General features: G+C 46.2%; 1 protein-coding gene across 3 annotated transcripts; it reads left to right on the forward strand.

Annotated features, from left to right (window-relative positions):
- Positions 1–1,691: 1,691 nt before the first annotated feature.
- BOK (BCL2 family apoptosis regulator BOK) lies at positions 1,692–21,554 on the forward strand. 3 transcript variants are annotated; one of them, XM_085069857.1, is made up of 6 exons: positions 1,694–1,999; positions 2,520–2,731; positions 2,857–3,228; positions 7,076–7,204; positions 15,473–15,636; positions 20,429–21,554. In XM_085069857.1, the coding sequence occupies exons 3-6, from the start codon at positions 3,006–3,008 to the stop codon at positions 20,552–20,554; spliced, it is 642 nt and encodes a 213-aa protein (XP_084925983.1). In that variant the 5' UTR covers positions 1,694–1,999; positions 2,520–2,731; positions 2,857–3,005; the 3' UTR covers positions 20,555–21,554. The 3 variants fall into 3 exon arrangements, with proteins under 3 accessions (XP_084925984.1, XP_084925983.1, XP_084925982.1); XM_085069858.1 differs by lacking the exons at positions 2,520–2,731; positions 20,429–21,554 and adding an exon at positions 17,883–20,422 and having other exon boundaries at positions 1,692–1,999; XM_085069856.1 differs by lacking the exon at positions 2,520–2,731.
- The last annotated feature ends 2,347 nt before the right edge of the window (positions 21,555–23,901 follow it).

Raw genomic sequence — 23,901 nt, forward strand, 5'->3', positions numbered from 1 at the left:
TGCTGATATTTAAGCATTCCTCTTTGTTTCATAGGCCTACTGAATAGGAACAGTTAAGATAGGGCCCCTGTGTCAAGCTGTCAGCTGCTGCAGGAAGCTAAGGCGTAATTTTTAATGATTTTTCAGCCATCAAGGTAGCAAAGGCAAAAATATTCTTTTCCAAGACACTATCAGGCGCACTCTGCAGGGAAGGGGTGGACTGGGGCTTAGGGTTAGGCACAGAATCTCTAGAGTCATGATTTCAGCTTCCGTGGTACAGACCTCTGTCTATATTTAAATGTGAGTAAGGCCAGTAGATAAAAACAAATTCCTAAGGGAAATTGGAGCAAATACATCTGGTGCTGGAAATGCACAGTCACTATTGCCATATTACCATGATCACACTGAGCTGAGCTGGGGTCCCAGCTGGCATCACTGCATGCATGTACTCTCCTTAACCCTGCTCCTTTCCCTGAAAAAGCCAGCTCAGAAAGATCTGTTGCCAAAGGGTATGAGGTACCTCAGCCCTTTTCCAAGACAGCAAAGCAGGCTCTAGCAATCCAATTAATGGCAGCCAACATGCTCTGTGTTAATCTGTGCTTGAGTTGTGTGTTGGATGCTGGCCAGAATGTTCAGTACGTCACATAATAAGGCTTTTTCATGCAGTTCATTTGTTCCTTTTTATCCCTCAATTTGGAGACCAGCATTGGTGCAGGTTGTACTTGAGGGATTTATGGGATTAACACCTTGGAGAGCTGTACTTTCCTCTGTCTTTTCTCGAAGGCAACAGTTACGTCTCACTTCTGACCTCCTTTCAGAAGGGCTGTGTTTCGAACATGCCAAGTACCCAGCTGCTAATATACAAACTGTTATTTGTTGGGAAGAATTTGTGTTTGTTCTGGCAGAATTTTTTGGCTGCAGGAAATTTCTATTATTAAAACTTCTTTTGTTTCAATTTGTAATATAAAAGCCAACATTTGTATGTGATTTATTGAGATGAAGTGGTATAACACATGCACATGGAAGAAAGCTGAGCATTGTGGCATCAATACAATAATGTTGCAACAAAGAGTTGACTTGAAATTAATTTATAAATATTTGGAGCTAATTGAGATGTTTTTCTTAACGCATTGAGATAAAGTGGACAAATTCCTGCCAGACACTTCATTCTGGACAAACTATTTCCTATCAACAAACTCTTCATTTTTTTAACCACACTACTTGTAGTTCAGGGGGAGTTGCAAGCACTGCATGCCTTAGCCCTGAGCTGTGGCCATGTTAATCATAAAATCATCGCAGAATTATAGAATGGTTTGGGTTGGAAGGTACCTTACAGATGATCTGTTTCCAGCCCCCTGCCATGGGCAGGGATATAGTCCAAAATGACAGAGGAGATTGAATTGGTAGGGCTAACCCACAGCTGAGTATGACAGCATATAATTCCCCCCACTTGGCTACCCTATGAAAATGACTGGCCAACATCAACTCTGCAAAAGCTGCTCTGGGAATCCAGCAGGAATTATTCCTGTTTCAGCAGTGCATTCATCACTGCCTGTTACGTGGGGTAACCTGGTCCAGAATTGATGCTCCCACCCTCACGCTGAAGTCGTCCTTGAACGAAGCCCAGTGAAGAACAGCAGAGAACCTCCTTAAGAGAGAAGAAAGGGGAGGAGAAAGCGTCTCTCTCTGGCTATAGCAACCCCACCTCCCGGTTATTTCATCTTCCTTACAAGGCTAAAGCCAGAAGCTTTCCTCTGCGCCTGGGTCTCTTAAAAGCAGGAGAGCAAGCCCCGAGGATCCCGGTGGAGTGCAGCCGGGATGTGGGGCTGACAGAGACGGGGGAGGAGGCACTGGCATGAGCCCTGCCGAAAGCACAGCCGAGGAGGCTGGTGCTCTCCAGAGAAGTGTGACAGTAACCTATGAATCCTAAACCAGGTGCCCAGTGATGCAGATCTTCTAAAGAAACATGAAAGCAAACCCAAAAAGAAATCATTGAGGGGGAAAAAGTGCAACATGAGAGGTAAATATATTTTTTCTTGGGACAAATTGAAATAACTGGCTGTGTTTTTTTGAGAATCATCATTGTAAGTAGGTATCTGAAACTGCAGACTGAAAAATGCATTTAACATCTGAATAAAGACTGGTCTGATTCTCACTTCAAAAGCAGCACTGGCTTAAAAACTCAGATCAGCAGATGAATTCAGGTGACTCTGAAGAAATTTTGAATCTTCTGTTTAGGCATTCACACCTTAAAGCTTTTTAAAAATCTACTTTTCTGTTTTGCTCTCTCTGCTATTGCTAGATGTTTTGAAGAAGTAGTATGCACGTTGCTTTGGGGGAAAAGCGTAGCACAACCAAAACCTAAACTGAGAATATGGTAAACTGTCTTTCCATCAAGACATTTCAAATGCTCCCATACCCCTGTTCTTGCAATAGTGCCATTTCTTCAGAAAGATCCATGACCTACTGTGCTGGAATGTCTGTTGACATCTGGTTGAGGTTACTGTAACTGGTATTCGGGGTTCTTTTGTTTTTTCCAGTTTAATTGAAACAAGCTGAGATTGTCTACACATTCTATGAAGTGTTTCCATGCTCTGACAGTCTAGTCTCTCTGATGGGTAATTCTAGAACTGCCAAATCTGAACTGGAAAAGAGGAAACACCTCGAGAGTTCAAAACTGCAGCCCTTCTATGGACCATGCTGCCAGGGAAAGGCAGAGTGGCTGAAAGATGCAAGACTTTGCCCCTTATCTGTAAGATGGACCAAGAGAAATGTTTTGCAAATATGATACTACTGACTTTAGCATAACTGTATTCTGGAGCTTTTGATTTACATCTTTGCAATGCTAAAGGACTTACAGATGCTTTTATTTACCAGCTAAAATGAAAAACTGGCCTGTGGAGAAGAGCTGCTGGGAGCTGTGATGACCATGAGACCAGAGGATTACTAGACAACTCCTGCAGATTCTCATCGAAGGCATTGGCTCAGCCTTGCAGTCAGTGCATGCAGAGGTTTGGCAGTCGAGGATGGAAGTGCTCCGTCGTTCCTCAGTCTTTGCTGCAGAGGTGATGGAGGTTTTTGACAGGTCTCCCACTGACAAAGAGCTTGTGTCCCAAGCCAAGGCTCTGTGCAGAGACTACATAAACTCAAGGCTGATTCGGGCGGGTGTCAGCTGGAGCAAACCCGAGTACAACGCCCCAGTGCCTGGGGGTAAGCTGGCCGAGGTGTCCACCATACTGCTCCGACTCGGTGAGTGCCTGCTGGGATGGGGGGACCTCAAACTGTATGGAGCAATCCAGACCAGACTAAGGTTTCTGGCAGATGCTTTTCATATGATGATACCGAGATTTGTCTTCTCCGTTTTGAGTATTTAGTTTTGGTTTTGGTGGTCTTCCTTAAACAGCTCCTTTGCTTTGAGTTTCCTCAGTCTCTTGGAGCACTGCTCAGCAGAGGGTTTCTGCAGAGCTGCCTTTTTCTGAGGACTTGCAACAGCTCAAAATCACACTGCAGTCCAAGAAAGCCCAGCAGCAGACTGATTCTGTATGCACAGGTCTCCAGCTGAGTAACAGTTCTCACAGTACTTAGAGCAGTCTTGCTCAGCTGGGCATTTTAACTGATCTTACAGTGTTTTCTCCAGATGTGAGTGACTTGATTGCCATGATAAATCTGGCATCTTCTAGGGCGCTGCTATCGCTGGACTTGGGCTTCAGCAGTAGCTCACCCTGCTGCCAGGACCTTTAATTTGGAGGTAGTTGCTTAGAAAATATGTTATTGAAGATTTCATAAAAGCTGCTTTTTAATGACAGTGTGTTTAATTTTCCTTTGTCTACCTTAGTCATTCAGCAAAACCTGAGTTTTCTTGCTTTTTGCTGGAGCGAGAAGGAGTTGGTTGATATTGCCTGGCATATGCTGGCATTCGGTGCCACCCTCACAGCACAGCAACTATGGGGGCTTCAGGGAGAGCAATCTGAAGGCCACACCTGGAGGTAGTGACATGAAGACATGGTTGTACGAGGAGCACCCTCTAAATGTTGACAGTTTCCTGGCCTTTTGTTTTGGGTTATGTAGCATCCTGTGTGCTCAAGGCCAGCTCTTTGTCTTTTGAGAACTCAGCACCCTCATTCTTGGAAGTTGCATCCAACATCCCTGCAGGCTGGTGTATTAGTGCACGTCTGGCTTGGAAAGTATCACCATCATTTGCATCTGATTTAATTACATCAGAGTTCAAATGAGTCTGGTAAAATAACCATCAGCTGGGCCTTAAAAAATCAGTGTCTCCCCACTTTCTCCTCTTTCTACCTGATATTATCCCAAGTTTCTTTTTAAGGCATAGCTGTGTTTCTTTTTTTTTTTTTATTATTATTCATTCTTTCTCACTTTTTCTCTTCTATGCTGACTTTATTTCTGTTTTTGTTTCCTGTGGTTGTTTGGTCTTTGAGGGATTTTTTTTGTTCTGTCAATCTCACTGTCTGTTTGTACTCCCTTTCTTCTCTGCCTGGTTTGGGGGTTGAGATTTATTTGCTTTCAACCCAATCTTCTGTGGGTGGCCAGGAACATGTTAAAGGGCAAGCAGGTGGCACACTGGATCTGAAGGCATCTCCTGGATGACTCTGCTGGTACTTATGCATGTCCAGATGGAAAGATTTGCCTGATAGTTCCAGGAACTTGATGCCTTCTCTGAACAAATCTGTTTGGAGAGTGCTATGTGGTACTCATGCAACCAGAAAGCTGAGCAGTCCTCCTCATTAGGATGAGGAGTCATTTCTGTCCTGTTTCTTTTGAAATGCCACTTGCCACATGGCCCATGCCTTTCTTTTGCTCTTTGCTGCTCTAACTAGCACAAGGCCAACTGGTATCCAGCCACCTGCCTGGAATGCTAATCCTTAGCCACTTGCTAAGCAATGCAACAAGCCAGACCAGTTTTTTTCTTCGTGATAGTGCTGGGAAGCCTGTGGAGATGGGAAATTGGAGTATTTCCTAGCCCACTTGCACATAGAGAGTCCAGTGAAGTGCCTCGTGGGCCAGCAGAAGTCCTGGGCACAGGCGATGCAGCTGGAGGTCATAGGGAGGGAGACCCCATCAGCTCAGTGAGGCTTAGCAGCTAATTAATGCAATTAATGAGTCAGACATGGTAAAACCTACTGGTATGGCCAAATGAGGCAACCCAGACCAACCTGCTGTGTGTGTCAGAGGCCTGGTTTATCTGAAATTGTATTTCCTCTGGCCAAGGGCTAGGGAAGTGCCCTTTGATGACTGCACTGAGCTGCTGCACATGGGAACTGTCACTGCTGCCCTGCTAATTCTTCCATAATCACTGGAGGAAGGAGGAGAAGCCCCCAAATTGCTCTAAATGTTGCAAAGTTGGGCAAGGACACTGGAGACCAGCACCAAAGTGCCACAGGAGAGGTCCTGGGGCTGCTGGGGCAGGGAGGCTCTCTGAGCACGGGAATGCTTTCCTGTGCTTTCCTTCCCCGGATGCTCCTGTCTGTGCTGTGCCCTGCTGCTGAACAGGGCATGTGTGCCTCCAACCAAGCCCTGATCTCATCTGGGGCCTCCAGGCACTGCTTGTTTGAAGTTGTAATAGTGGCAGGCTACCAAATGCTGATCCCAGCCTCCTGTGCCTCCCTCCCAGCTAACCAGGGCTATCCCCATTTCCTTACATTTACCAGGAAGCCCGTGCGCTGCTTGTGAGGAGGGTACAGCTGTTGAGTAGCCCACAAAAGGGTTCCTCTTATCAGGGCTGACCATGTGTTGGCAAGTTTCCTCTTGCCATCAAACAGGGACAATCCCACACTCAGAAAGGGCCAGGAGAGCTCAGCTGTGGAATTCTGTAGAGCTGGGGTTTGCCTATGCTGATTGTCAGAGAAACGAATTAAGGATTAGTAGTGAATGGCTCTGTAACATGCTCCTGATTGCAGTGATATCTTCCTCTTTAGCTCCTATATAAATGAAATTTAGAGGAGAATCAGTTGCCCTCTGTCTGGACCAAGTCTGGGTCTTGAAGTGGGATACAAAGCTCTTGGCATAGATCTTCCTCTTCCTAGAGCACCCTTGGGCAGGAGAAGAGCACAGTGTGTCCTAAACCTAAGTCAAAAAGGGCTATCCATGCACAAAGGGCCTTGGTCCCATGGGATGTTTGTGTTGTGTCACATTCCTACAGCAGCTGTGCAACCTTCATTAAATATCCATGAACCTCTACAGAGAGAGAAATCCCTTGGAAACTGGGCTTTATTAATTCTACTACTCAAAAATTACTTGTTTTGCTACAGAGGAAAAGCTTTACTGTTGTTTCCCAAGCTCCATAACTCAGTCCTTTGGGAGGAGATTCTCTGCTTGACCTTGGTATTTTTGGCTTGGTCTTCAAGCTGGCCTAACACCTCCAGCCATTTCCCAGCTGGGCAGAAAACACTCTGGAGGTGAAAGCACATGTCTGTGTGTGTGAGGAACCTTGCTGCTGAGCAGTCAGCCATGCAAATGAATACTTCTTTAACCATTTGGAGGAAGGAAAGTACTCCAGATTAACTCTCAAGTGCGTGTGTGAGCATAAAATAGCTGGGTTGGGAGTCTCTTTGTTCAATTAATGTTGTGCAGTTCTGGGTGGATCCTTGGCTTTCATCAGCCTTCAGCATTCTTGAGTCACTCTCATGCACTTCAGGCATTTTTGTACAAGCCTGATGGGGTGCTGAGGAAGGGCGTATCTCTCACAAGCTTCTGTGGATGTACATGTCTCCTTCTCACTTCTTAAATAAAATGACAGGGCCTTGCTTATCTGAGGCCTGTCTCCTGTGTTGGAGAAAAGGCAGGCAGCCAGCCTGGGGACAGCATTTATATCAGGGATTACTGCAGCCACACCACTGGTACAGGGCCACTGCCTGCCCCCACTCCCTGTAGGTGTCCTAGTCACAGAGCAAACTGGGAAAGGAGGGTGCACTTGGCAGGGAATTGCATCTAAATGATCCTGAGCACTCTGCTGCCTGCTTAAATTGGTGTTCAAACTCTGTCTGAAAGCATCCCTGGAGTGACCCCAGCCATAGTTCCTCCATGGTGAGAGCAGGACTTGGTGTGGTGCATGCTGACTCCTGGCTGTTTGTTTCAGGGGATGAGCTGGAGTACATTCGCCCCAACGTCTACCGGAACATCGCCCGCCAGCTGAACATCTCCCTGCACTCAGAGACGGTGGTGTCGGACGCCTTCCTGGCAGTGGCTGCACAGATTTTCACTGCAGGTACTGTGCCCGGACAGATACGCAGACAGGGCTGGGTGGAAAGGAACAGGATGGAGCCACCTCTCTCGTGGAAGGTGTGTTCCTGGCACAGCCTGTAAGGTGGGGCCTGGTTTCTGAAAGGGCTGTGGGCAGTTTGGCAGTGTGCCCTGCTTTAATGATTTAATGAGAGGTCCTCTACCCTGTCTTCTGGCAGGGAAATGCCCTGGGTTGTAATATCCTCCCAGTAGATTCTGTCTCATTCTAGAAGGCACCTCCTGCCCTTCCTCGTTAGGATGTGGTGTTACCTCATTGCATGGGGAGGTCACTCATTCCAAGCTTCTTTGCTCACCATTGGCAACTGCAGAAGATTCATTGCATGGGAGTCTCCCTTGTTCCAGCTCACAGTGCTGATGCTGGGAGCCAGAATCAACTCATCACAAGGGAGCTCCTCTCCTTGTGGCTTCCTTTCCCCCAACAATGGCTAGAATAACAATGGGACCTGTGTTTCTCCTTTCTCATATTGAGGGAGTCTTGGCCTTTAAGTCTGTTCCACATGAATAGGTGCATTGAGCTTTCTCCCTGCTTAGATATGAGTGTTCTGCTGCTGCTGTTAGACTGGTTCCAGAGATGATGGTCAAAAACAAAATTATGCCCTGTGCTGTGTTCCTGCAAGGGAATTTCAGCTTTCCCTGGAAACAGTCCCTGCCCACAACTGGAAAAGCAGCCTGTGGGAATTGAGGGAAGAGAAACCTTTTAGAGAGATTTATGCCAGGCAGGTTCTGACATGGTTGTAGGCTTTCTGCAGTGTCATGTTGTCTGTGGAAGGGACAGTAGATGTTAAAGATTGGAAACAAAACAAAAAAAAAAAAAGTAAAAGAAACCCAAGTAAACAACTTGCTAGCAGCATAGAAATGTGAAAGCACTGGAACCAGTGACAGTAGCATGGGAAGTGTCACAGGACACGGGGACTCTTGTCACTTTAGGAACAGCTGCTACAGGATAGAAGTCCAGATTTCTGTTGTATTTTCAAATAGGCTACATCACTCAAAACCTTTTAATCCTCACAATCAGCTGTGCTTCTTTATCTGGAACCACTGGCGCTTTGGAGAAGCCCTGACATGCAGAAGGTCTGAAGTGTCTTGTGGTGGAGAGCACAGATCCTCCCCAGAATCATAACAGATGGCAAAATAGATCTCTGAGAGGGACTCCCCAGGCAGGGCTTCTGGCAGGTCAAGCAGGGCAGATTTTACTCTGTGGGTTATGGAAATTGATGCTGTGTCTTTGGAAATGGATGGAATTGGACTGTGTGGCAAATACTGCAGCCCTCAACAGCCTTTCAGAGCATGCCTGGGGTGCAGCTTGCCTTGGCACTGGGCTGGCTTGGGAGGCCCTGTGAGCTCATGGCAGGAATGTCTGAGTGTGGCTGTGTTCAAAGGGCAGGTGCCCTGTCTTGTCACTTAGTGCTGAGCTTTACTTGCATCAAGGCTCACAGAAAAACAAAGGTCAAGTTGGCAGACCCAGGTGCAATTTGCATTGCAGGTGAGTAGGTGATCTTAGATGACTACAGCTGACTGCATTGGGACTGGCCCATGTCCAGAGCTGAAGTGACACAGAGAACTAAGCCAGAAAGCCAGGAATGCTGCAGGTGGAGCAGAGTGTGTGTGCTGCAATGCTGCATTACCATGATACTGGGGAGAAAATCTGCTGCCTCCTGGGAATTCTGCTCTCAATGTATATTGACAAATTCATTGAGAGCTGCAATTTTTGTGTTCTTTGACTTCTCAGCTCAGGAGCCAAGTGTGTGGGTAGTTTAAAATAAAAGTAGAAATCATACCTCTTAGTTCTAAACTTGGGTTTTCAGGGTGTTAAGAATAGAATCTGGACTCAGCCCTGTGAGGCTGACAATGCTGGAGACTTTGGACTCAAGCTCTTTTGACAATTCTGCCCCTCCTCCGGGGACACCATGCTGCAGAAATGGCTGGCAGTGTGCTGGTTGCACAGGGGCTGATTCAAATCCTCCCAGAGCTCTCTATGCTCTGTTCTTAATTCTTTCTCCTCTCTGCTGGGGACTCTGTATTTAATTGCTTTTATCAACTTGTTATTCTAATTTCTCCTATGTAGAAGGCTGCTGAGTGGCAGAGGGGTAGGAGTTTGCTGATTTTTAACATTCCTGGATCCCACTGCAGTCTCAAAATGCAGCATTTAACAATAAATCCAGCAAATCGGAGTTGGCTGTGGCAGCCAGACATTCATTCCTATTTTTTTTTTTTCATAGTTCAGAGGAAAGAGGCTCTTATTGAGCAAAGGAAACCAGACGCTCAAGTTTAGTCTGAGTTTTCATGCCAATTACCAAGTTTATTAGGAAAACAGCTATAGTCTGACACTGCAGTGCCTCGACAGCTTGGGGAGCTCCACTGGTCACTTACAATGCCTTTCCAGCAAGGAAGCAGGGGATTTTGACCCTTTTTGCTGGAGGGGTTTTCTCCTTAATCTTTTACATGTCTATCTATCTTCCACATCCTGGTCTGGTTTTGAGTCTTCACACTGTAGCTATGTCTGTGCTCTCACTTCCTGTCCACACCATCTACAAGTGTTGACTAAGCCCAAAACTTCCCTGAGCAGCCTGTTTCAATGCCTCTTCTTTCAGTGAATAAATTTTTACTAATACCCAATATAAGCATCATGTGGTGCAATTTGGGGCCATTTCTTCTTGTCCCATGGCTTGTCATCTGGGAGAAGAGACTATGGTAAGGCTCAGGCTTTATTTTGTTGCCCTGTTTCCAAACAGCTCATTAGTTATTGAGGGTGAGGAGAGCCCTTCTGTGTGGAGACAAGCACCTCACAGCCCTGATTTGCTTTTGATGGGGAAGCATCTGCAACAGCATCATCTCTGTGATGTTACCTCTGGTTCTGATGTGTGGTCCAAAGGTGCTCTGCAGGTAACAGGAGACTTTCCCTTATCTTGAACAGGCTTTGATTTAGAGCCTGGCTGAGTTGACATTTACCTTAGGTGTTTAAACAAAGGCCAGAAGGAAGAGGTCACTTGGTAGAGAAACAGAAGTAGAAAAGGGAGAGACATTTTCCTTTCCTAAAGGAAGCAGTTCTGTCCTGTTGGTAAGAGCTGCTAAGCATGAGGGCTTTTTAAAAGCTTTCAGTGTGGTTTTTACTGGGTTTGGTTTTTAATTAAGAGTACCTGGGCTGAAGTGAACCCTGTGTAATAGGAATGTAAGGTTAATGCTTTCTGAGGAGAAAGCACTTTCCCTGCAGGAGCAAATGGATGTAGATGACACCAAGGTGACTGGTGCTGTTGACACACCTGAAGGATGGGATGACATCCAGAGGGACCTGAACAAGCTTGAGAAGTGACCCATGGGAATCTCATGAAGTTAAACAAGGCCAAGTACTAATGGGGGGGGGCAACCACCAGGATCAGTCCAGTCTGGGGATGAACAGATCAAGAGCAGTCCTGGGAGAAGGGCTTGGGGATGCTGGTGGGTGAGAGCTTGGGGTACTGGGACCCAGAAACTCCCAGAAACGTGTGCTGGGCTGATCCCCCAGAGTGGGCAGCAGGGGAGAGGGTAATTCTGCCCCACTCAGACCTGCCTCCGGCCTTAGGGTCCCAGCACAGGAAGGACATGGAGCTACTGGAGTGAGTCCAGAGGAGGCACTGAGATTATCAGAGGAAGGATGGAGCAGTTCTGCTGTGAGGAAAGACTGAGAGTTGGGATTGTTCAGCCCGGAGAAAAGAAGCTCCAGGTGGCCTAATTGTGGCCTTCAAGTACCTGAAGGAGCCAAGAAGGAAGGTGGAAAGAGACTATTTAGAAGGGCCTGGAGTGACAGGACAAGGGTGAATGGCTTCACACTAACAGGTAGTATGTTTAGATTAGATATTAGGAAGAAATTCTTTCTTAAGAGGTGAGACCCTGGCACAGGTCGCCCAGAGAAGCTGTGAGATGAGTTTTGAGTTCCCTTCCAACCCAAATCATTTTGAGTTTCTGTGAAATGCTGTTAGAAATGCATCCTGCTGCTCCCTCATAGCTTAGGCCTTATGACTTAAGCTTCCTGACTTGTCACACATCGTTCTTGGCTTTTCTCTCCACCAAAGTATATTGTGTCTGGCTGTATTCTCCCAGCTGTTGAAGTTTAGCAGTGGATCGTGTTTCTTTTAGGTCTGATTTGTGCGTGAGACTTTGATGCTGAGTGGAGCAGAGGGAAGTTTATTTGAATAACCTCGGGTAGTGTGGAGCCCTGAGACCGCAGTCATGTCTCATGGCTTCTTCAGCTCTCCCCAGAGGCAGACAAGCTCATATGAGCAGGAACACTTTCAAGAGCATTCCTCTCCTGCTAATTCATTTTACCCTGGGCTCAGCAGTGTTTACATACCTTCAGCTCCATGGCTGGCCTAGAGTGTGCAACTCGCATTTCTTATTTTTTATAATGCCTTCTAAGCAGCCCTTCACTTTTTCCGTATCCTTTTGTTCCAGTCTGTTTTTCTCTTTTGATCATTCCTTTCTGGACTAGTTTTCCATTCCCTGTTGTTGTTAGCTCCTGTGCATGTTAGTCCACGCAGTGGGAAGCTGTGAATGGATTTTCTTGCTTGGTGATGAGTGCCTGTTTCACCCAGTGTGGATGACAGCCAGGCCTTTTGAGGAATTTGGAGCAAGACATGTTTTTGCTTCTCATGTGCACTGGCCAGATGCAATTCCAGCTTGTGCTGAGAGATGCATCACACTGGTGTCACTTTGAACCTGGCCTGGACATCAAAGGGGGCAGAGGCACTGCCCTCTCAGTAGATTGTGCTCCTCTGCCCCTGCCAAGGGAGTCCTTGAGAGAGAAAAGTCAATGGAGCTGGTGTCCTGGGAAAGTGCCCAGGAGGGCTGTTGGGGTGTGTTCCCCTGCCCTGTTCTGCCTGGGGCTGGGTGCTTGCTGGACCCTCCTGGGCAGGGAGCTCAGCCACAAGAATGGTTCAGGTGTTGGAGATGCCTGCTCTTGCCTTGCTTCTCACCCTACAATATCTAGTGAGAACAAGAGTGTAAGCTGTGTCCTGCTGTTGTGAATGAGAAGCCCAGCCAGCTGTCTCCATCTTCTGCCTCCAGCAGTGGCAAGAGGACTTCCAGACAAATGGAAATCAGGAGGGGATTTCCTCCTCTCCTGCCCCCATGGGCTGGCTCTGCTAGTAATAGGAAAGGCAGACTGAAGGATTGCTTTGACCCTTATGGGCACGCTCTGGAAAGAGGATGTGACCCCTGAGCACTCCACATCCATCACCATTAAAAACATTAGCCAAGAGCTCGTTCTCTTTCTGCTGTCAGGTGAAAAGGAGAGGGGCTCTCTCTGTATGTGAGGGAAGCATTCACCTCGTGCAAGTCCTGCAGCAGGTACCACCATGGAACAACCTTGGCAGGGAAGCTGGAGCTGAAGGGCTTCCTCTCCGTCCTCTCTAGACTGATATGCCTTAGAGCAAACTGCTTTCCTGTCTGCTGGGGAAGTCATGGGTCTCTTGAGCCTTTATCTTTCACAGGCTGTGGATACACTTTTCTTCTATTGGAAAGAGAAACCTGGGTTCAAAACAAAGTTAACCAAGATTGGAGCTGTCTTCCTGTACCAGCATGACCTCAGTCCTGTCAGTCTTTGCTACTGCCATGTAAATATCTCAGAGCTAATGGACTTGCTTCAGATATTTAAAGAGTGCTGTCAGTAAAAGCTTGGGAATAAGCCAGTGAACTCTTCCCTGGAATTCTGGGTAACTTTTGTTATGTAACTCAAGATGCAAGGAACCACATTTCTGCAGGGATGGATAACTGTAAAGCTGACTTACACTAAAGCTGTATATAAGCCAGGTGAGGCTCTAGTCCTGGAGGTAACATCAGCAAGGAGTGTAACCCCTTAAAGCCTCTTTCATTAGGCAGAGATGTATTGACCTGCACTGGGACAGCCCTTTTCTTGCAGGGAGAACCTCTTTGTCTTGTCTTTCGTGGTTTCATAGCCTCTTCCTGGCTCGTTCTGCTGGCTGTCATGGTGACACACAATGTGAGAAAGGCAGATAAATAGTGTGAATGCCAAACAGGCAGTGAACTTCCTGAGTGACAGCGCTGGTGTCAGGGACACCGCAGGGTTTAGTTGGCAAATAAAACCACAAGAAACAGTCGCTTTAGCGACATTAATAACTTCCTCTGATCTCAGGGATAGTTCTGGGGAAGGACAGAGTATCACAGAGGATTTGAGTTAATGCTGTTACAGTTGCTGCAAAGCTTCAGGCTAATGCTGTTACAGTTGCTGTACGCAAAAGCCTGATCTGTAGATTTTTATCTAACATTTGTCATTAAAAATTGGGGGGTTTTAACACTGAATAGATTTTCTTCAGTCTAACAAGGTATTCCTGTGGCTGACGTTTGAGTTCCTCTAAAGTTTAATTCTTGTTTTTATTTAAGGAAAAGAAAAGCAAGCAATTCCTAAAGGTGTTAGTGTGAGTGTCCCTTTTGAGGCACTAAGTGTAAGTGGAAGTGGAAATGCTCTGAAATGTGCATGTTTTCTAAAGAAACATGGGGCACTCTACTGCAGTGAGAAGAGCTGTGAGGAGGCTGGAGCTCCATCTCAGAGTTGGTTCAGGATACCTGCAGATCTGAGAGTGCAATGAAGGAAAGAGAGAGGCTCTCTACTCCATTAAAATTATATTTTTGCTTGCTGAGCACATCCAGTTTTCTGGTGGTTTGTTTAACCCCTCCTGGTCCATAGATCTAGTCATTGCATAGATCTTTCCGTTCTCTCACCTGTTTTCTTTCTTGCTGCAATCCTGCAAGAACAGTTCTATGTGGTTTTTAAATATTAGAACTTCACCAGGCTTCTGGTTATGTTTTGGAGAGACTTTGGACAGATTCCATAGAGACCTGACACTGTAAAATACATCACAGTATGCTTGATAAATATGGCTATGTTTGTCTATTTGTAATATTATCTGTAATACAGATGATAAAATAAGGGAGGGGGTTGCCATTGTGCAGTGGTAGTTCTGCATGGGAGTGAAAGGGTTGTGTTTCCAGGTCACTGGTCCTGATAAAAGCCTGAAGAAGGGCAGCTGACTGCAATGTTTGAGCATGAAGGATTTCTGTCCTGTGCTGTTGGTAAGGTGCAGGGGAGCCCCCGAGAGGCTGGCTGGTACCTAGACCTCAGCTCTCACACTTATCGCTAGCACTAACAGGAAGATGACTACTGCTGGCACAACCTCCATGGGGAGCCTGCTGCAGGGAGGTCAGCCTGGCAGGAAGGCTGTTTTCTGGGAGATTAGATAACTGACTGACTCTCCACCCCTGCACTGCCTTGACTGGTGTAGCATAGACAATGCTAAGTAGGCAGAGTGGCCAAATCCTTGAAGTTACCTGTTTTTCAGGTGGAAACTGAGGCATAGTCCTTACATGGAAGAGGGCAGCAGTCCTCATGAGTGCAAGTGGAGGGGTAGGCACTCTGCTCTCTGGTGAGCAGCAACAGGACCCGAGGGAATGGCAGGAAGCTGTGTCATGGGAGTTAGATTGGTTATTGGGAAAAGATTCTTCCCCAGGGGGTGGCCAGGCAGTGAACAGGCACCCCAGGCACCCCAAGGGGCGTTTGGACAATGCTTTCAGGCACAGAGTAGGATTGTTGAGGTGTCCTGTGCAGGGCCAGGAGCTGGTCTTGATGATCCCTGTGGGTCCATCCAGCTCAGGATTCTATGACTCCTCTATTTCAGCTCTGATTCTATGAACCCTCTGGGCCTTGTAGCTTTGCTTCCCTTTGTTGCTTTTGCTCCATAATAGAACTGAAGATGCTTATCTCGTGGGCTTTGAGTGTCACATTGGAACAGTTTTCTCTGATCTAGAAAAAAACAGGACTGTGTTGTCTAAGGGTGCTTAAGATTTGTGTTGAAGACAAAAACCCCAGGTTGTTCAAACTATTTGAATTCTATCACCTCATGTGCAGCATGTGCATGGCCGAGAGCAATACAAAGCATGGTGGTTAACATCTTCCTTATCCTGATGATGCCTTTGGGCTGCTTTCTCCAAAGCTGTGCAGCCAGTGCTGAGAGGCAGTCAAATCATACGGAGGTCAGATTATTTCATTCTGCTTCTCTATGTGGACAGTTTTCCCCAATCCTGGTCCCTTAGTATTTCTTTTCCCCCATGTGGTGAGCATACAGGACTGTGGCTGCACGCAGGCAGCATGGGCACATGTAATGAAGCAGAGTAATTTCCTTTGATTCTTCAAGGCTGACCTGAGTGTGTGTGTAAATATGAATGAGCTTTGTTCTTTTCACAGGCATCACGTGGGGCAAGGTGGTGTCCCTCTACGCTGTGGCAGCTGGGCTGGCAGTGGACTGTGTGAGGCATGCACAGCCAGCCATGGTTCACACCATCGTTGACTGCCTGGGAGAGTTTGTCCGCAAGACCTTGGTGACATGGCTGAAGCGGAGAGGAGGCTGGGTAAGAAATGCTAGCTCATCAAACTTGTTTCTGCATGTGCAGACCAGAAAATATCCTGGTAAATGAAAGTGAGAGTGCACTCCCTGCAGCTTCATGCAGAAAAAGGCTGTGTGAGATTCTCTTCCACAGCCCTGTGGCCACCTCTGTCCTACTTACACCTGAGCTAGACTTATATAACTCTGTTACTGCCTTATGGCCCCATAGTCAAAAACATCAGTTATTCTTGTCCTCAGCTTCCTGCACAGCTGAGCCATAATATTTCAATTCCGACCCATCAGCACCTGTTGTGCTCCTGATCTTCTCCAGAGCTAACAGCCAGTCATAGTGGGACACTGTAGGGATCATTCCTGTGAGGCAGTGGCACAGGTTTCCCAGAGAGCTGTGGTTGCCCCATCTGTGGAAGTGTTCCAGGCCAAGTTGGATGGGGCTTGGAGCAGCCAGTACTAATGGAAGATGTCCCTGTCCATGGCAGGGAGTGAGACTGCATGATCTTTAAGGTCTCTTCCAACCCAAACCATTATTTGATTCCGTGATACTCTTGGCCAGCTGTTTTCTAGAAACTGGCAAAAAATGAGGCCTGCCAGTCTAATCCTCCTTTTGCCTCTAAGCATCTGAATTCTTTGGTCTCTCTATACCCAATGTGAGTATTGGTTCCTGTGGAAGATTGTTCAGAGTAAGAACTTTATTTTGGTGCTGTGGAATAACTAGATACCTTTCCAGTGACCTCCCCAGCAGACTGGACAGACTGGCTGGCTGTGTCAGTGGCTGGCAGCTGAGTGATGTCTGTATGTACCAGGCTTCATGTGCCTGTCTGGCAGGGGCACAGACAGTCCTTGGATCCTCTAGTGTGCTGCTTGGGGCACAGTATTGCCCTATGACACCACTGAGTTCTGGGACATCTTGTTCCCAAGGCATGCACTCTTTCCAGATGAAGCCATGGCAGCAAATTCCCTCTTTTCCAAGAGGTGAAATTTATTCCTGAGCCCTCAGGAAATGGTCAGCCTCCCCACCCACACAGATATGGAGAGAGGGGAATGTCTTTTTCCAAACTGAGTATTGTTCCTTTGTGCTGAGACTTCCCAACTGTGTCAGTAGCTGGTTCAGTCATCTGATTTCTTCAGGAGTGAAACCACCTTTTTTTGGTGAAGAGGAGCTGGGAAAGTATCAGTGTTCTGATTTTGGATCCCTTGCACTTACTAAGTACTAATCCTACCTTAAATCATCCCTGTCCTTTCTAAAACTGTGTCACCTTGAGGCCAACTGGCTCAGGGAACTCTCTGGTTGGGCTAAAAAGTAACCTTTGATTTGAATGCCCAGATCTGTTTCATTTTGCATTCCAAAAATTAATTGTGCCGAGGCAGGTGAAGAGGATATCCTGGGATTGAGTAACAGTGTTCCTGCCTGTTAATGCCAGTCCCTGCCTCAGTGTCATTTGAGTCTTACTTTAACTACATACCTGTAGAGCTGCTTGAAATGTATTCTCTGAAACTATTTTTTAAAGATCTAGTTTCATTAAAACAGAAATGTTGCATAGAAACACATCTCTTTCTAGTTTCCAAGTACTTTTTTCTTTGTTTTGGTAAAACTGGCATACTCTGATAAATTAGCATCTCGTTTTAATTTTTGCATTGCTTCATTAGAGTTCGAAAACAGAGTGTTTGGATAGTTCCAAAAGGATATTTTTGGAAAGTTTGTTGCATAGCAAACAAGCGGCAAAACACATCCCCAGACCAGCAGTGGTTCTGTGCAGCTGAGGAGATAAGTCCACCACTGGCTCCTTCTGCCACCCATCCCTTTTTAGATGGGCAGCACGTTTCTATTGGAGTTGCTGAATCTCTGCTGATTGCTCTTGGGATCTGGCCCTAAGGAACAGAAGCCAACCTCACTGCCCCCCATCCAGCAAAAGGACTGTGAAGGCTGCTGGGTTGTTCTGATACAGCCCATTTCCAACAACATTATCAGCAATTCTGGGCTGTGAAAAGGAAATACTTTCCTTCTAGAAATGAGGGTCCCTTCAGTCTGGGGAAAGGCTGCTAATCCTGCTGCCATCTTGTGCTGTGCTTCCCTGAATGTTCTTCCTCTTGATCTAGGCACTCCAGCAAGGGATTTCCCAGCCTGGTTCACTAATGGGCCAGACCAAAGAAACTCCTTGGTGGAACCCTCTCGCCCACTGCCAGGTCTTGCTGGTGTTGGTTTGTCTTGGCATGGTTTGCCTTGTTCACAGACCCTCATCTCTTTTCCATCAGCTTAAGCTGAGGCTGCCAAGAGTAATCACCATGCCCTGAGCTGGTCCAGAAAGACACCGTGGGGACTTTGGAAAGGCATTTGAAATTCTCCGTTCATCAGCAGGTTCACATGCTGCTTCAGCTGGGAAGACCCTACCCCGCAAAGCCCAACCCAAACCTCCTAAGAGGAAAAAAAGAACCTTTGAGACATCATTTCTCCCTGGGAAGAGTTTGCAGCCTCAGTAGTGGCTTTACAGTAGAATAGAAAGATTGATTTTTTCTTAATCAGCATTTGCTACAAAGCAGTGCATGTTACTCGGATTTGTTAGAATAATTAACGTAGAACATCAAACTGCCATCAAAACAGTTTATCAGTGCCTGACAAGGCAAAAGGACATGAGTTATTAAGTAGCTTTGAAGTTTTCGATTCCAGTGCCTTATCAGGTACACTTGATTTGGATAACAACAGCTAAGGCAATTGTTAAACAGCTGAGCAATTTTGCTTATCTAAGCAAGCCTCACACAAATTTGTAAGTGCTTCTGAGTGCAGCACCTCTTGGTTAGAGCAGTGAGGTCATTGCCTTTGGGAGAACATAGCAGGGCTTTTAAGGATTTCTCAGGTTTTCTCATCTGGTAGTTAACCCTTTACAGCTGTAATCAACCCAGTGTGTATATCTGGGCCTTGTACTGGCTCACATGAGGCACTAAAGCCCATTAGAGCTTATGTTTCTCATGGATCAGGTACCCTAACATACGTGTTCAGACAGGTACCTGCATGTCATTACTTCTCTCAGCTAAAGGGACAGTTTGACACAACTGTGTTTTAATCATGGCCCCATGCAGGTCGCTATAATTTGACAGGTTGAACCGGTTCAGATTTTTTCAAATGCAAATAGAGTGAGTGTGCTAAGCCATCATTGAAAGTATTCAGGGCGATATTACTTTCCTCCACAATACAGATAAAGTACCTGCCATCATCAGTACCATGTTGCAGCATCTTTTGGTAACTATATTGGCTCTGTTTGCTATGTTTGCTTGTGTTTTTAGCTATAGGCAGCAGCATTTCCACACCTTGGTGCTGACTCAGCTTTCTGGCATTCTGTTTCTTCCCATCATTGCATGCCTATATTCATTCTTCCTCCAGTCTCTACCTGTGAGTTATTCATGGGCTCAGCTTCTCCTGAAGCACCCAGGAGATCAGCAGTGTGGTGAGGTGCACTGTGCCAGCCTTCCAGACACAGTGAACAAGGAGCTGCTGGAACATGTGGGAGGCTGCTGTCAGCAGAGCTCTGGTCTGGAGATGATGGTGGGGTTGGTTAGTGTGGCTGTACTCACTAACCAGACTTTGGGATTTGTCCCTTCAACCCCCTTTTCCATTCTTCTGATGATGACCAAGGTTGGTCAGGCAAGGCTCACACATGTCTTGAATGCAGGCAGAAGGAATAGGAAAGATTATTGGAGTATTCATCATCTCTCATGTCCTTTTTTGGGGAGGAACATCTCAGGGTTGAGAGTCTGACTTGTCTGTGCTTGGTCAATGAGAGACTTATCTCAGAAGGCAAATTTGGAAGACTGCTGAGCTAAGCTTGTAAAGTAAAAGCTTTTGGGGCTGTGAACTTTTGCCCTCCTTGTGATCTGATTATTGTTCCCATTTGCCACCCAAAAGTTATTTCTGAAAACCACATGAGGTTGATGTGCTAACGGTGCACTGCCTGTTACACAACCACAGTCCACATCTCCTTGTGCTAGGCTGGAGTTTAACCACAGCTCAGTTATACCACTAGAAAAACTTTTAATTTTGATTCTTCCACCAGCAAATGCATTTTCCCCTCTACCTCTGTCCTGTTCACTTTACCCTCTGGATATTTTCCATTTTCTTCTTCCCATGCCAGTTGAGAGCCTATCTCTATCAATTTGCTGGTTTGTTAATATTTTTCTTTTTTTTATCATTGCAGGCCAGCTTCTCTTCTTGTTAATACTTGAAGCTGGCTGCCCAAGTGATCTTTAAATCTGGCCCACACATCTGGGAGGCATCTCTGCTGGCATACATATTTCCAAAAACAAAGCTACAAAGTTTGCATTGCTTTAGATTTAAATTGGGGGATGGCTTGCTTGAATGTCTTCCAAAGAAAACATTGAGGCAAGAGAAAAAGTGCAAGCAACTTGAGATGATATTAAACAGGACAACCTCTGGGAAGCATCTGGCTTTACAGAAAAAGATGGAAATGCTGATACTGCTAAGGCTTCCTAGACCTTTTGAACAGGGAAAGAAAGTTGTATTTAGCTATCCAAAATGGAAAGTGCTGGATAATTTTCCTGTAGCATTTCTTTCCCCAGGGGTGGCTGAAAAGGGGGACATTTTGCCTCGTCTATGGGGAATCAGGAAAGGGTATTTAGCAGGGCTCTTGAGCCTGACTTAGTAACTTTCAGTGTGTGGAAGTGTTAGAGCCAATACCTAATGCTGCAGCAGTGGTGGTGCCATGCCGTGGGTTGTGGGGCTGGGACAGCCTGCAGAAGTGGCTGACGTGGGCATCTCTCTCTGACAATCTCTCTTCCCTCCTCATTAGGCAGACATCACAAAATGTGTGGTGAATACTGACCCCAGCCTTCGTTCCCACTGGCTCGTGGCTGCTGTTTGCAGTTTTGGTCACTTCCTCAAGGCCATCTTCTTCGTCCTGCTGCCTGAGAGATGAGTCCGAGTCGCCAAACGCAACCCCCCTGCCCCATCTTCTCTCCCACTCCAGAAGCAACAAGAAGTAACTGGAGAAGTAATTCCAGATTGGTAATGGCAATCTCTGAAGAGGAGGAAGAGAAGAACTGGGACAAGGAAAAGGCTTGTTCTCTCCCGTCAGCTGGGAGCAGATGATCAACCACAGTCTCCTATTTGCAGCCACACGAACCTCTCTCACCATTAATCCTTTCAAAAATCTTGTTTTCTTGGGTAACTTGCATGTGTGGCTTAGGTGTTGCTGGTCCCTGGGCATGCTGATGGCAGCCATGTGCAGCATGAACTGTCAGATGGCTTATCCTTACAGCTGTGTTTGCATGCCTATGCTAGTGCCAGGCAGAGGGGAGAAGGAAGGGAATGTTATTTGAAATGAGATAAGAAAATAGGAGAGGGGGAGAATCCCTCCTTCACTCCATGTGATTTCCCTTTCAGTCCTCAGACTTGCCTTGTGTTGATTCTTGTCGTTACATTTGTGCTTCAACTTCATCTCCTTTATCCCTAACTCACTTGGCTGGGCTCTGCCCCAGCACAGCATGGTGGATTTTTAACAAGATAAAATCAAACATTCTGTCAACAGGTGCTTCTCCCTGACGTGTTTGGAGGTTGGTCTGAGTGGCTGTGTGAGGGGCAGGACGAGAGGGGCAGTGTGTTTTGTTGACCCCTCTGAGCACACTCATCCTAGTCAAACAGCAGAGCAAGGGGCAGTGCCTTCAAGTAACAACTCGGGATGGAATTTCATAATGAAGAAAAACGTTTTGATTTTGTTGTGAGGTGTTAGGGCTAAGCATGTAAGTAGGAAAGGCTGGGAGACATGGGCAGAAATAGGGAAGCAGCAAGTGAATGGCTGGCATTGTAAAAGCAGTGATCTGTGCTGAAAGTAGCTGATGTATGTCTCTCCTTTAATCTCTTTGGAAGTACAACTTGTAGTCTTCTTTGTGGCAAACAATAAAAGAAAATAGGTGATATTTCACTGTTGCAAAGGCTATTGTATTTGTTTCCAGACCTGACTTAACAATTCCAAAAAAGGCCAGAACAGTGCAGAGACAAACACTCTGGTTATGCTAAAAATACTTCAGCTTTTCCCCTGGTAGAGCATGTTAACATGTTAAAACTACGACTCGCCTGCTTCACGCCTGGAATTTAACCCATGTTGTTACCATGTCACAAACATTCTGTTTTCACTACCAGATGCAGGACCTCCCTGACATCAGCAGGGAAATGCTGTGGAGCCTCTTCTCTGCCAAAGCCTTCTGGAGACTCCCTGCTCAGTGCCCTGTTCCCAAAAGTGTGGCAGTAGGCACAGATAAAAAAATGGATTAAGAACATGTGGCACTATAGGAGGTTTTGCCTGATTTCCTTCCCAAACATTTAGAGGGGCTTTACTCTTCCTGCGGGAATTACAAAGGGGTCTGAGAATAAAGCAAAACCTTTACTTTTGGGTGCTGTCTGTGGGCCAGGTCTCTACTTGCAGTTAGTAGTGCTGTGCTCTGACCAGCAGAAACCCTAGCAGAGAATGTGGAGGAGTTAGATCCTTGCACATTCTGCTTTTTCTAGCCCTTTGCACTTTTGCTGGTGCTTTGGCATGGGGATGCTGGCTCCAGCTTTACGGCTAAGTGCTACACACCCAGTGAAGAGTGCTGTGCCAGCTTGGTCTACGAGAACATTTTCAGTAGTAAAGCAATTCTTGTGAACCAAAGCCCTTCTAGGGCAACCTCCCCCATCCCCAATCTCCCAACAAAAACATTCACTGAGAAGGAGAGAGCCTCCCATTTCACATCAAAGCTGTGTGCTGCCTTGGAAAGTGGCTGGGGAGACTTTGGGGTGTATTATACTGATGAAGTTCCCAATGTGGATGCAGCTGAGGATGCCATGAGGTTAGGGTATTTTTATGTGTGTAAAGCTTGCAGCAGCTCCCCAAAGAAAACCAAATTGCCAAAGGAATATTTAATTTTTTAGAATTTCCTGACATAATTATATTGGCATCTGAGGTTTTGCTGGCATCACTTATAGTTAGGATTTTCTTCCTTAGATTCCTGGTAGATCTGGCTATGGAAATTTAGAGCAGGTACATAACACATGGGGAATTACACTAATAACCTTTGAGCAGCAGAGAGAGGATCCCCTCCAGTCTGCAACAGAGGCACTAAAAGCTTTATAGTCCATAGCAGGAGGGTGCAGATTTGCTGTCCTAAAGGAGTTTGTGGAAAAGGAGACTTTGAATTTCTGGAAATACCCTTGTTGTGTGCAGACTTTGACTTGGATGGCCTCATAACTCATCTAGTCCAGCTTGCCTTGTGTCTCATGGAGTGTATGGGAGTTTCTGGAGCAGCCCAGTTCCACACTGGGACTGGCAAGGCCTGTCTCAATGGGGATACTGTTTTGAAATGTAATACTTAAGACTATGGCTGTTTCTTTTCAGTAAACAAGTGATATCAGAGGGACTGCTAAGGAGCACAAAGAGTTAAATGCACCAATTAAGTGGATTTAACAAAATGATAATGACAAGCCAAATAAAGTAGCATTGCTGGAAAGGAATGTGTGTGGGTGGGAAAGGGGTTACGGAGGCAGACAAAGGCTCAGCCTGGAAACTGCTGATAATGAAGAGGTGGTGGAGCTCCCCTCGAATAGGTTTCAGACTTCTCTGGCTTCTGTCTGTCTTCTTGCATTTGCTAGTCCCTCCAAAATACATACCAGAGCTGAATAGAGTGCTGCTCACCTTGCACTGGGTGTTAAAGGAGGGTCCTTTGACCCTTGTCACTCCTGTAATAACCCCACCACCACCAGCCTTGTCACCAAAATAAACAACAAACAGACAGAATTGCATGCACCACTGTGCATTTAAGAAGTAACAGTATTGAGCATGATACAGACAAGTGTTTATGTTGTGTTCAGTCCTATCTGTAATGTTTAGTCTTTTTGGAGTACTTCCAGAGGTCCTTTGCAATCTCAGCTCTTCTGGGGCTCTGTGATTTTTCTATTCCCTCTTTTTCGCCAGCCCTACCTGATGGGAGACATCAGGGTTGGTTGTTTATCACCCTAATAAACATTTTCTTTCTAAATGATTGATGAAAGTCCTAGTAGATCACCTAATTTAGTTGTTAAAGAAAACCAAGAAGAAAACAGGTACTGAAGTTAGTGCTAGAATACTATTGTGCTTCTACATACCAAAAGCCTGTCTGTTGTTCCTCTTCCACCATCGAAAACTGAAAACCCCCAAACTAGCCACCTCATTCTTTTCCCTCCCCCTCCAGCACCAACCTCAGTTTCTTTGTAGTGGACCTACATTCAATCAACAGAAATATCTGCTTTATC

This window comes from Lichenostomus cassidix, chromosome 9 (genome assembly GCF_008360975.1).
Source record: "Lichenostomus cassidix isolate B80296 chromosome 9, HeHo_3.0, whole genome shotgun sequence".
NCBI lineage: Eukaryota > Metazoa > Chordata > Aves > Passeriformes > Meliphagidae > Lichenostomus > Lichenostomus cassidix.

Excerpts from the sequence above, each read along its gene's own strand:
- BOK (XM_085069857.1), top strand. The coding sequence starts at position 3,006 with ATGGAAGTGCTCCGTCGTTCCTCAGTCTTTGCTGCAGAGGTGATGGAG. Across the intron at positions 3,229-7,075 it reads CACCATACTGCTCCGACTCG|GGGATGAGCTGGAGTACATT; the intron begins GTGAGTGCCTGC and ends TGTTTGTTTCAG. Across the intron at positions 15,637-20,428 it reads TGAAGCGGAGAGGAGGCTGG|GCAGACATCACAAAATGTGT; the intron begins GTAAGAAATGCT and ends CCTCCTCATTAG.